Source organism: Hyla sarda, chromosome 13, assembly GCF_029499605.1.
Source record: "Hyla sarda isolate aHylSar1 chromosome 13, aHylSar1.hap1, whole genome shotgun sequence".
NCBI lineage: Eukaryota > Metazoa > Chordata > Amphibia > Anura > Hylidae > Hyla > Hyla sarda.
This window is the reverse complement of record NC_079201.1, coordinates 19,917,291-19,930,094: the sequence shown is the minus strand read 5'-3', so window position 1 is coordinate 19,930,094 and position 12,804 is coordinate 19,917,291. Positions and strand designations below refer to the sequence as shown.

Sequence of the window (12,804 nt, the reverse complement as noted above, 5' to 3'; positions counted from 1 at the left end):
CAGGAGAGGTTTGCTATGAGGATTTTCTCCTGCTCTGGACAGTTCCTGATACGGGTATCAGGTGTCAGCAGAGAGCACTGTGGACAAGACAAAATAGAAATAAAAAAAGAATAGAATTTTCTCTGTACTATTCAGCTGCTAAAAAGTACTGGAAGGGTAAAGATTTTTTTTTAACAGAAATAATTTACAAATCTGTTTTACTTTCTGGCACCAGATGATTTAAAAAAATGTACCCCTTTAAGAAATAATAATAAAAACAAAAAAAAAAGTACCAATGACATGAAGTCCACCCAGAAGTTTGCTTTTAATCTAAGATTGTTAACGTTTAAAGTAATACTTGCAGAACACGGTAACGGTGGATGAAGATCGATTCGCCAATGTTGGCGTTTGCTTGGTGTAAATTCAGATGTTGCCAGAGTGACGAGCAAAGCGACGCAGCGCCGGAGGATGCAAAAGAATGGGACCGATGCAAGAGCCGCTTTTCCAATAAGTAACGTCTTCAACGGGAAAAAGAAAAAAAATCAAACCAGGAAACGACCGCCAGGCGGTGAATGTGTAAGAAGATAATGCAGGAAAGGTCGGCGGCGCCAGCCCAAGCTGTAGAACTGGCAGCAGACAGTCCTGTAGGCAAAGCAAGGAGCAAGACAAGAAGTTATCAATCCACCCTCCCTCCCATACTGAATGGGCTGGGCTTCAGTCGGGGCCGGTGGGCTCTTAAGCTTTGCACCCCCCTACATACTACCCTTTGGAGAATGAACACACTCGAGAAGCCTCCTTCAAAATCAGCAATTTAACAGGGTGAAGGCTTGCATAAGATCGTCTCCCTATAGAAGTGCTTTCTTGCCAGCCCCATGGTTGTCGCTCCGCTGCTAGGTCCGGGGCAGGCGGCACATCTCGCACTGGTCTGTCCCGGCCTGGTTCATGAAGGTGCAGTGCTGACATGACCACATTGATGTTGAAGAGGCAGCGTGCGTGGATCCTCCGACTGCCCCGTAATCCTGAAGCTCTGATGGTTGTACCCCAACTGTGCCTAAGGAAGGAAACACAACACTTAAATGGGCACTCTCATTAAAACTAAATTTTGCTATTGCACTCCTTATAGTAAATAAAATAATATTTCTAATATACTTTGTTAAAAAAAAAATGAAGTTTTCTATGTTTTATTTGTACTTAAAAAAGCTCAAGAGCACATTTTCCCCCATCTTATACACAGACTTTTGACCGAAGCCCAAACACAGGAAGTGCAGCCTGGAGTGCTGAGGGGGGGGGGTGTCCAAACAACAGCATATGGCAGTTCAGTAAGAGGAGCTATGATTGGAGGAGGCTGGATACGCCCCCCTCAGCACTCCAGGCTGCACTTTCTGTGTTTGGGCTTCGGTCCAAAGTCTGTGTATGAGACGGGGGAAAATGTGTTCTTGAGCTTTTTTAAAGGGGTACTCCGGTGGAAATTTTTTTTTTAGGTCTTTATAAGTCAACTGGTGCAAGAAAGTTAAAAAATCTTTACCCTTACAGTGCTTTTTAGCAGCTGTATGCTACAGAGAAAATTCTGTTCTTTTTGAATTTCTTTTTTGTCTTGTCCACAGTGCTCACTGCTGACACCTCTGTCCGTGTCAGGAACTGTCCAGAGCAGCATAGGTTTGCAATGGGGATTTTCTCCTGCTCTGGACAGTTCCTGATATGGACATCAGGTGTCAGCAGAGAGCAGTGTTGACAAGACAAAAAAGAAATTAAAAAAATCAAAGCATTTCCTCTAAGTAAGTCATTTACAAATCTGTTTAACTTTCTGGCACCAGTTGATTTAAAAAAAATGTTTTCCACCCGAGTCCCCCTTTAACGTGCATACTTTTTTCTCCATGTAGCATTGCCAAGAAGTCTTCATACTTCGGCTTGGTTTCTAAACGGAGCATCCACCCCTCAGGTGAAATATAGAGAATGGAAGTATTATTATGCCCAATGGGTCATAGCTTCGTACAAGTACAGCTCCACCAAACAGAAGGGAAAGCTCAGGGGGTGGTAAGTGGGTGACAGTGCACAAGGTAGCTCAATGTAGATGCCTTATAATATACTGTGTCTCCCCTGGTGTTTTATCATAACAACTACATGTAGCATCTTTGTATGGTCCTATAAAGGGGTATTCTAGCTATTAAATGGAGTAAACAGCGCCACTCTTGCACTCAGTTTGTGCGTGGTATTGGAGCTCAGTTCCACTTAAAGGGGTACTCCGGTGGAAAAATTATTTAAAATCAACTGATGCCAAAAAGTTAAACAGATCTGTAAATTACTTCTGTTTTAAAGTCTGAACCCTTTCAGTACTTATCAGCTTCTGTATGTTCCAGAGGAAGTTGTGTAGTTCTTTCCAGTCTGACCACAGTGCTCTCTGCTGACACCTCTGTCCATCTCAGAAACTGTACAGGAACAAATCCCCAGAGTAAACTTCTCCTGCTCTGGACAGTTCCTAATACAGACAGAGTTGGCAGCAGAGAGCACTGTGGTCAGATTGGAAAGAACTACACAACTTCCTCTGGAGCATAAAGCAGCTGACAAGTACTGGAAGGATTAAGATTTTTAAGTTGAAGTTATTTACTAATCTGTTTAACTTTTTGTTACCAGCTGATTAGAAAACATTTTTTTTCCGCTGGAGTACCCCTTTAAGTGAATGGAGCCAAGTTGTAATACCAAACACAAACCGACACAAATCGCCCCCTGCGATCACCTGTATGGGGCCCCGGCAGCCCATGGGAAGGGGGCGTGTTGCCCACCCCACTAAGCGGCGTCCGACACGCCCCTCTCAATACAACTTTAAGGCAGAACCGGAGCGCTGGCATTGGCAATCTCCGGCTCTGCCATAGCGCTGTATTGAGGGGGCGTGTCGGCCGCCGCTTCGTGCGGTGATCAACATGCCCCCTTCCCACAGGCTGCCTAGGCCCCGTACAGAAGATCGCGGGGGGGCACCAGTGGTCGGACCGCCCGCGATCTGAAACTTATCACCTATCACCCTCAATCCACAGCATAGGGGAAACGCGTATGAAGGTGGGGGTGGGGGATACGTTTTAATGGCTGGAGGATGTGTGTTAAAGGAATAGAAAAACAGAGCTAATTTCTTCCAAAACAGCGCCACCCCTGTCCTCAGGTTGTGTGTGGTATTGCAACCTGGCTCTATTCTTTCACTGGAACCGAGTTGCAATACCACAAACAACCTGAGGACAGGTGTGGTGCTATTTGTTCTATTTATTTTTAAGAAGTCAGCTCTTTTAAATCTTGCTGGAGTACCCCTTCAAGGCCCTGTACACCAAAAAAAAGACCAAATTGTTTATCTTATGGGGCAATTCCCCCTGTTGATAACCAGTTTGAGACCTAGTCGGCTGTCAGAGTTCCCGAGGATGTGAGGATCTATTTACAGACCGTATAACAAGGAACAAATGTGAGATGATAGTTGCAGCATCTGAACTGATGCCAATGATCTTGTTCATCGCTTCATTCAGATCAGCCAAAACCTCCATTACTATCTATTGTCATCTCTATGAAGTCTAAAATCTTCACTTGGGCTCGTTCACACGGGCGGATCCACAGCGTGTTTTACGCTGCGGATCCGCCGACGCTGGACCCCTAAAGTGTGCCTCAGATGTGCCTGCTCAGGGTGGCAATTCGCCGCTACGACCAGACACACTGCTGCGATGTGCAAGTTGTCGCGCACATGCGCGGTGTACTCGCACACATCGCGGCCGCTCCCCCTGCTCCCTGAGCTAGGCCGAGAGCAGCTGCGATTGTGTGCGAGTGTACTGCGCATGCACGCGACAACTCGCACATCGCAGCAGTGTGTTTGGTCATAGCGGCGGATTGTCGCTCTGAGCAGGCACATCTGAGACACACTGTAGGGGTCCACCGTCGGCGGATCGGCAGCGTAAAATACGCTGTGGATCCGCCTGTGTGGACGAACCCTTACCTTCACCTGCCAGGCACTTACAGAGCATTCTGTATATAGGCTACAAATGCCTTCAACAGTGTTTCCCAACCAGGATGCCTCCAGCTGTTGCAAAACTACAACTCCCATCATGCCTACAACAGTGTTTCCCAACCAGGGTGCCTCCAGCTGTTGCAAAACTACAACTCCCAGCATGCCCGGACAGCCGTTGGCTGTCCGGGCATGCTGGGAGTTGTAGTTTTGCAACAGCTGGAGACACTCTGGTTGGGCAACACTGGCTTTCGATGTGAATACCCCTATTATAGTGGTTTAAAATTTATGGTAATGCCATTTTGTATGGTACTTACTGCACAGCTGCTCGATGGTCGCCCACTGCTCCGATTTCTTCCAAGTCTGTGCAAGGTCTTCATTCCTGGTTCTGACGGCATCCAATAGTAAACTAATACTGTCCTACAGATTGAGAAACACAGGAACATGAAAAGGACTCTGGAAATACAGCAGCAATACATTTTACATTGCACCTTGTGCATACACACAAGGCTGACTGTAGCAGTCTTCAAGGGGGTGTACACTTAAAGGAGTACTCCACTCGAAAACATTTGTACCAGAATGTAAAACAGATTTGTAAATTACTTCTATAAAAAAAAATTATCCTTCCAGTACTTATCAGCTGCTGTATGCTCCAGAAGAAGTTCTTTTCTTTTTGAATTTTCTTTCTGTCTGACCACAGTGCTCTCTGCTGACACCTCTGTCCACGTCAGGAACTGTCAAGAGCAGGAGAGGTTTGCAATGGGGATTTGCTAATACTCTGCACACCCCGAGAGTGGAGGAGAGCCACCACTGCCGCCAGCGTCTTGGTGAAGACGAAGGGCTGGGGGACAAACTGAAAATGACCCGCAGGAACAGCGAACCTTAGAAACTGCTGGTGGGCCGGAAAGATAGGGATGTGCAGGCAGGCGTCCCTTATGACCACGGAAGAGAGAAACTCCCCCGGATCCATGGAGGAGACTACTGACCGAAGGGATTCCATCGGAAATGCCGTAGCCGCACATGACGGTTTAGAAGCTTCAAATCTAAAATTGGTCGGACAGTGTCGCCCTGAACACTTTTCTCTCTTAGGGTCGCCACCTTGTGGCAACAGCTTATACCCACAATCATCACACAAGCGAGAACTGCTTTTATTCTCTGGTGTAAAGTGTCAAAGAGGCGTTCCCAAGTCCCTGAAGTGTTGAGGACTGGAACTCCTCCTTGCTTCCCTCCTATCCTTGCTTGACTGACTGACTGATAGAAGCCTGGCCTTGTTTTCAAACCCCACACCTAATCACAATTTGAATGCACAGAGCAGGAATGAGATTTATAAACAGGGCTCGGCTTTCAGCTATCTTAGCATTTAAAGGAAATCTGGCAGCTGCCAATTATGTTCCAAACTGCTGACACTGTTATATAGCTATTAGGACAAGGAGATAAATCGTACCTTTCATATATCTGTCTGTGCTTTTAGAACATAGAAAAATGCTTTTATTCTCAGGTGCAAAGAGGTGTTTCCCAAGCCCCTGAAGTGCCGGCAGCTGGAGCATCTCCTTGCTCCCCCTCCTATCTCTGATTGACAGTCAGGTGGAAGCAGAGCCCTGTTTATAAATTTCACACCTGAGCAAAATTTGTATGCACAGAGCAGAAATGAGATTTAGAAACAGGGCTCGGCTTCCAGCTGACTGTCAATGAGAGATGGGAGGGGGGTTGAGGACATGTTCCAGTCTTCAGCTTTTCAGGGCCTTGGAAACACCTCTTTGACTCCTGGCACCAGAGAATATAAATGATTTTTTACATTTTGTCTCCTAGTTGTTAAGTCTCCTTGTCTTAACAGCTATGTAACAGTGAACCGCTGACAGACAAATCTGTACAAAAAGACATACAACTTCCCAGGTCCTGACCACCAGGCAAACACACACATCCCAGCTGCTATGCACATGCTCTATAAGAGGATAATCATTTCCTGACAATAAAATAGGGACTGGTCCTCTGCCAATGTCCCAGGCTGCCAACTGTGGAGTGTGAGCGGGAAAGGTCTCTGGTCCATCGCAAACATCTGGGTATGAGATCTCATAGCTGGGATTTCTGCCGCTGCTGTAGGTGGAGACACCAGCACCGAGAGTGTTAACCTATTGTCAAAACCACCACGGCTGACCTCTAGCACCGACGCCATGGGTACAATCCATGGCACTACTTGTCTGTAGTAAATATGAGCTCCCTTGCTAGTGCGGGTTAAATCTTGGCACTCTCCACCTGGCAAACAATAAAACTGGCTGCAGCTTGTATTTTTGAGGTGGTAGGACACAGGGAAGTGAACCAAGTCTCTTGCTACAGATCTATGTCATGTGTCTATCCTAAAATAGGACTTAAAAAGAAAAACTGCAAAAGAAGCCAAGGACAGCCTCGTATGTGCCCCATTAAAAGGAGAAATGTCCCCAAAGTAATCTAGGGGCTGGGAACCACGTATTCTAGTAAGAACTTCGTGGCGTATCTCCCTCTGTGAGCCCGGACCAACATCACATCCCATCTCTGCTACATAATCACTCCTCCAGGTTCACCTCTCGGTACTAGAATAGCTTATCATAGTTATACCCATAAATGGTTAACAATCACATAGAAAATACATTGTACAATACAGTGACCCCCTCGACCTACGATGGCCCCGACATACGATAATTTCAACATACGATGGTCTCTCAGAGGCAGCATCAATGCTTTTGTATGTCGGGGCCATCGCATAAACCGCTATCCGGCAGCGCAGACTGCTTCAGCTGTCACCTGATAGCCGTTTACGGTGCCCCGTGTGGTCCGCTGACGATCACTTACCTGTCCTCGGGGCTCCGGCGCATCCTCTTCGGGATCCCCTGCATCGTCGGCGCTCTCCGTCGTCGTCAACACGTCGCTGCGCACGCCGTCCCGTCATCCAATAGGAGCGGCGTGAGTGGCGACGTGATGGCGGCGACGGAGAGCGGGAATGGCGGGGAAGCAGAGGCCTTGCCGGAGCGTCGGGGACACCTTGGGCACGCGGCGACAGAGATGGACGGCGACATCCCGGGCAGCAGTGACGAGCGGTGACGGTCCGGAGCAGCGGGGAAACAGTGGTCTACAGTCGTCTAACAGTGGTCTACAACCTGCGGACCTCCAGATGTTGTAAAACTACAACTCCCAGCATGCCCGGACAGCCAACGGCTGTCCGGGCATGCTGGGTGTTGTAGTTTTGCAACATCTGGAGGTCCGCAGGTTGAAGACCACTGTCCTATACTTTACATTGTGCGGATCCCTCAACATGCGATGGTTTCAACAAACGATGGTCCATCGGCTGTCCGGGCTTGCTGGGAGTTGTAGTTTTGAAACCTCTGGAGGTCCGCAGGTTGAAGACCACTGCGGCCTTCGACATCATCCAGCCCCCTCTCACCCCCTTTAGTTCTGTACTCACCTCTGCTCGGCGGGACGTTAGGGTGCGCTGGTCCGGTGCTGCAGTACTGTCCGGTGGGATAGTGGTTCCGGGCTGCCATCTTCACCGGGGGGCCTCTTCTCCACGCTTCGGGCCCGGAATAGAGGCGTTGCCTTGACGACAACGCAGAGGGACGTTGGTAATGAACGCACCTCTGCGTCGTCGTCAAGGCAACGTGACTATTCCAGGGCCGGGCCCGAAGCTCGGTGAAGATGGCAGCCCGGAACCACTATCCCACCGGACGACCTCCCCACCGGACAGTCCTGCAGCACCGGACCAGCGCACCCTAACGTCCTGCCGAGCGGAGGTGAGTACAGAACTAAATGGGGTGAGAGGGGGCTGGATGATGTCGAAGGCCGCCGATGGCTGCCCGGGCTTGCTGGGAGTTGTAGTTTTGAAACATCTGGAGGTCCGCAGGTTGAAGACCACTGAGGGTGGAGAGTTCACTCGAGTATAAGCCGAGGGGGGTGTTTTAAGCACAAAAAAACGTGCTGAAAAACTCGGCTTATACTCGAGTATATACGGTAAAGGCCATGCAGGGTTTTTTACAATCCTGCTCACTTGGTATGAAAAGTGTCCATAATGGATTTTTACTGCTTTGGAAGGTGACTGAGGGTGAAGTAAAGCCCTCCCACCCACTGACACTTAGCCACACATCCCTGGAGACCATGTGATCTCAGAAGTCAGAGACCACAGAAGTTTAAAAAAAAAAAAAATAATATTTGGGTATTCCAGCATAAAACTTTTTTTTATATATATCAACTGGCTCCAGAAAGTGAAACAGATTTGTAAATTACTTCTATTAAAAAATCTTAATCCTTTCAGTACTTTTGAGCTGATGAAGTTGAGCTGTTCTTTTCTGTCTAAGTGCTCTCTGATGACACCTGTCTCGGGAACTGTCCAGTTTAGAAGCAAATCCCCATAGCAACTACTCTGTGCAGTTCCCGAGACAAGTAGAGATGTCAGCAGAGAGCACTGCTACCAGACAGAAAACAACAACTCAACTTCAGCAGCTGATAATTATTGAAACGATTAAGAATTTTTTAATAGAAGTAATTTACAAATCTGTTTAACTTTCTGGAGCCAGTTGATATTAAAAAAAAAAAAAAAGGTTTCTTTCCTGGAATACCCCTTTAAAAAGGTATACTCCACTGCCCCAGCCTTCGGAACATTTTGTTTTGAATGCTGGGTGCCGTTTCTGGGGAGTCATGAAGTCACACCACGCCCCCTCAATGCAAGTCTATGGGAGGGGGCGTGGCCCCCTCCCATAGACTTGCATTGAGAGGGCGTGGTGTGACATCACGAGGGGGCGTGGCCGTGATTTTGCAACCCCCAGAGCCAGCATCCAGCGATTGGAACAAAATGTTCCGCAGGCTGGGGCAGTGAAGTACCCCTTTAAATAAACAAAAACAAATAATTTTGGGCAGACAGGTAATATAACCGGCCATCATCGGCTCAAAAGCAGAAAAATAAATCCTGGAATATCCCTTAAATAACCAGAAAAAAAAAAAAAAGACTCTTAGGAGAGAGATGTGGATGATTCCACCTGGTTCAAAGGATAAAATAGGGAGGCTACAGGGAGGGCTTGGGGAAAATACTATACACTTTGTATTGCAGGGTGTTGTTGCTCACCTGTAGAGGCATCACTTCATTTGTGACTAAAAAGAGGAGTAGATGGAAATCTGAGATGATCTCTAGGAAGATGGATGATGGATTCTGGGAGAGATATGTTGCCAGGCTATGGAAATCCTGTGCATCAGAGAGAGGAGAGAAGAAAATGTATATCAATGGCTCGAAAATAATATTAATATTTACTATAATCAGGTATAAATCCTCAAAAAAGAATACAGTGGGGCAAAACAGAATTTAGTCAGCCACCAATTGTGCAAGTTATCCCACTTAAAAAGATGACAGTCCTGTAATTTTCATCAAAGGTTATAACCTCAACTATGAGAGACACAATGAGAAAAAAAATCAATAAAATCACATTTATTTGCAAATTATGGTGGAAAATAAGTATTTGGTCACCTACAAACAAACAAGATTTCTGCCTCTCACAGACCTGTAACAACTTCTTTAAGAGTCTCCTCTGTCCTCCATTCGTTACCTGTATTAATGGCTCCTGTTTGAACTTGTTATCAGTATAAAAGACACCTGTCCACAACCTCAAACAGTCAAACTCCACTTTGGCCAAGACCAAAGAGCTGTCGAAGGACACCAGAAACAAAATTGTAGACCTGCACCAGGCTGGGAAGACTAAATCTGCAACAGGCAAGCAGCTTGGTGTGAAGAAATCAACTGTGGGAGCAATTATTAGAAAATGGAAGACATACAAGACCACTGATAATCTCCCTCCATCTGGGGCTCCACATAAGCTCTCACCCTGTGATGTCAAAATGATCACAAGAACGATGAGCAAAAATCCCAGACCCACACGGGGGTGGGGGTGGGGGGGCTTGGGGGGACGACCCGCAGAGAGCTGGGACCAAAGTAACAAAGGCTACCATCAGTAACACACTACGCCACCAGGGACTCAAATCATGCAGTGTAAGACATGTCCCCGTTCTTAAGCCAGTACATGTCCGGGCCCATCTGAAGTTTGCTGGAGAGCATTTGGACGATTTAGAAGAGGATTGGGAGAATATAATATGGTCAGATGAAACCAAAGTAGAACTTTTTGGTAAAAGCTCAACTCGTCGTGTTTGCAGGAGAAAGAATGCTGAGTTGCATCCAAAGAACATCATACCTACTGTGAAGCATGGGGGTGGAAACATCATGCTTTGGGGCTGTTTTTCAGCAAAGGGACTAGAGCGAGTGATCCGTGTAAAGGAAAGAATGAAAGGCGCCATGTATCGTGAGATTTTGAGTGAAAACCTCCTTCCATCAGCAACGGCATTGAAGATGAAACGTGGCTGGGTCTTTCAGCATGAAAATGATCCCAAACACACCGCCCAGGTAACGAAGGAGTGGCTTTGTAAGAAGCATTTCAAGGTCCTGGAGTGGCCTAGCCAGTCTCCAGATCTCAAACCCTTGGAAAACCTTTGGAGGGAGTTGAAAGTCGGTGTTGCCCAGCGACAGCCCCACAACATCACTGCTCTAGAGGAGATCTGCATGGTGGAATGGGCCACAACACCAGCAACAGTGTATGAAAACCTTGTGAAGATTTACCGAAAATGTTTGACCTCTGTCATTACTAACAAAGGGTATATAACAATGTATTGAGATGAACTTTTGTTATTGACCAAATACTTATTTTCCACCATAATTTGCTAATAAATTCTTTAAAAATCAGACAATGTGATTTTATGGATTTTTTTTTCTCATTCTGTCTCTCATAGTTGAGGTAACAGGCCTCTCATCTTTTTAAATGGGAGAACTTGCACAATTGGTGGCTGACTACTTTTTTGCCCCACTAAACACATAATACAAGCAGCTAGCACTATACATTATAAAAAAAAAAAAATAAAATAAAAAAAAAAATATATATATATATATCCATCCACCATGTTACATGACAGTACGGTCTCTCTCACCTGGGTCTCCCCAAGGGATTCTCTGTTTTCAATAGGAAACAGATTGGAGGAGGTGGAGAATGTATATACTGGATCCTTTGGGAATGTGGTGGTGATCTGTACATGGAAAATAATGTAAATGTTAGGCATATAAGGAGAAAAGGAAACAGAACAGAAGGCCAAATGGCCAATAAACCTGATCACAGACAACACATAGTTAAAGGTTATATGGTGTTCATATTTATTGATAGGCTATGCACTATACATATATCTAATAGGTGGAGACTGAACCACATTGAGGTCCTTAAAGGGTTACTCCACCTTATACATTTATAGTCTAGGCACTGCATCCAGGTGGAGAATGAACAGAGAAGTGGCCAAGAAAATCCACAACATTCTTTATTCACTTGCTGGGGAATGAAAGAAAAAGTTAAGCAAGCACATCTCCATTCATTCACTGTCCAGATGTGGCCGCCACCTTAACAGGTCGGAAGAGGGTCAGGGGGATCCAGTTCTGGAGAAACACGCAGGTTCCAAAGTTGGTACATTTATGGCATATCCCTTGGGTCTATAGTGGGAATACCCCTTTTACACTAAGGGTAAAATGAAACACTCTTGAAGACCTGCCAGCTTGTAAAATGTGTCTTAGTAAACATTTGCTTTTCCCATGAAATTAAGTTAAAGAATCTTTTCTTAGAACTCTGCACTGTGCTGCTCGTCTGCTATTCTTGCTTAAAGGGGTTCTGCAGACAAAATTAACTCATCCCTTATTCGTAGGATAGGAGATAAGTAGATGTCGGGCCCCCCCCCCCCTTCCCCAGCGATCTCTGGAACGGGACCCGGCTCAGAGTGAGGAGCGCGCGCGGTAGACGTGCCGTCTACCGCGCGCACTCCTCACTCTGAGCCAGGTCCCATTCCAGAGATCGCTGGGGGGGGGCTCCGACAGCTACTTATATCTAGAGATAAGCGAACTTACAGTAAATTCAATTCGTCACGAACTTCTCGGCTCGGCAGTTGATGACTTATCCTGCGTAAATTAGTTCAGCTTTCAGGTGCTCCGGTGGGCTGGAAAAGGTGGATACAGTCCTAGGAGACTCTTTCCTAGGACTGTATCCACCTTTTCCAGCCCACCGGAGCACCTGAAGGCTGAACTAATTTACGGAGGATAAGTCATCAACTGCCGAGCCGAGAAGTTCGTGACGAATCGAATTTACTGTAAGTTCGCTCATCTCTACTCAAATCCATTGATTTCTCTGAGAGCTCCAAAATTACCCGGGCACTCGGGCATCATCAACGCTCCCACAGAAATCAATGTAGCTGTGAATAGGGGATAAGTTCATTTTGGCTGCAGTACCCCTTTAAAATGTAGGATTACACCGACTAGTTCCCTTGTCGGCACTGACAGGGCAAAGCCCTTTGGCAAGGAAGTATGAGTGAAGAATTATGAATATGCAGAGGTTGGGCGGCCATAGCACGGCAAACAGGATGGAGGCAGGGAAGCTCGGCAAGCCGCCTCCATTGCACACAGCACTTAATTTGCATACTATAAATGGGGGCAATATCTAGAAAGTGGTTAACCAGATTTTGGTAACTAGGATATCATTTTACTCAGGCTCATCTGTATTGGGTTTCGTGTGGGTGGAGGAGCCTGTCAGTTGCCCCCTTAAAATTATCCAAAATAAAAAAAAAAAAACAGATGATGCCTCTCAAAAACAGCACCACACCTATTCTTTGTATGTGTGTGGTATTGCAACTCAGTTTCATTAAAAGTAAAAGGGGGCAAGTTGTAAATCCACACACACAACCTGAGGACAGGTGTGATGCTGTTATTTGGAAGAAATTAGCTCTGTTTTTTTAAATTCCTGGACAACGTCTTTACCAGACAC

General features: G+C 46.3%; 1 protein-coding gene across 1 annotated transcript in view; it reads right to left on the bottom strand.

Annotated features, from left to right (window-relative positions):
* Positions 1-280: 280 nt before the first annotated feature.
* Positions 281-12,804, bottom strand: part of NPLOC4 (NPL4 homolog, ubiquitin recognition factor) — a 46,228-nt gene continuing 33,704 nt past the window's right edge. The window contains exons 14-17 of the mRNA XM_056549729.1: positions 10,940-11,035; positions 9,039-9,155; positions 4,270-4,372; positions 281-1,030 (exon numbers count right to left, since the gene is read on the bottom strand). Coding sequence (XP_056405704.1) covers positions 870-1,030; positions 4,270-4,372; positions 9,039-9,155; positions 10,940-11,035 — 477 coding nt within the window. The 3' untranslated portion in view covers positions 281-869. The remainder of the gene's footprint in view (positions 1,031-4,269; positions 4,373-9,038; positions 9,156-10,939; positions 11,036-12,804) is intronic.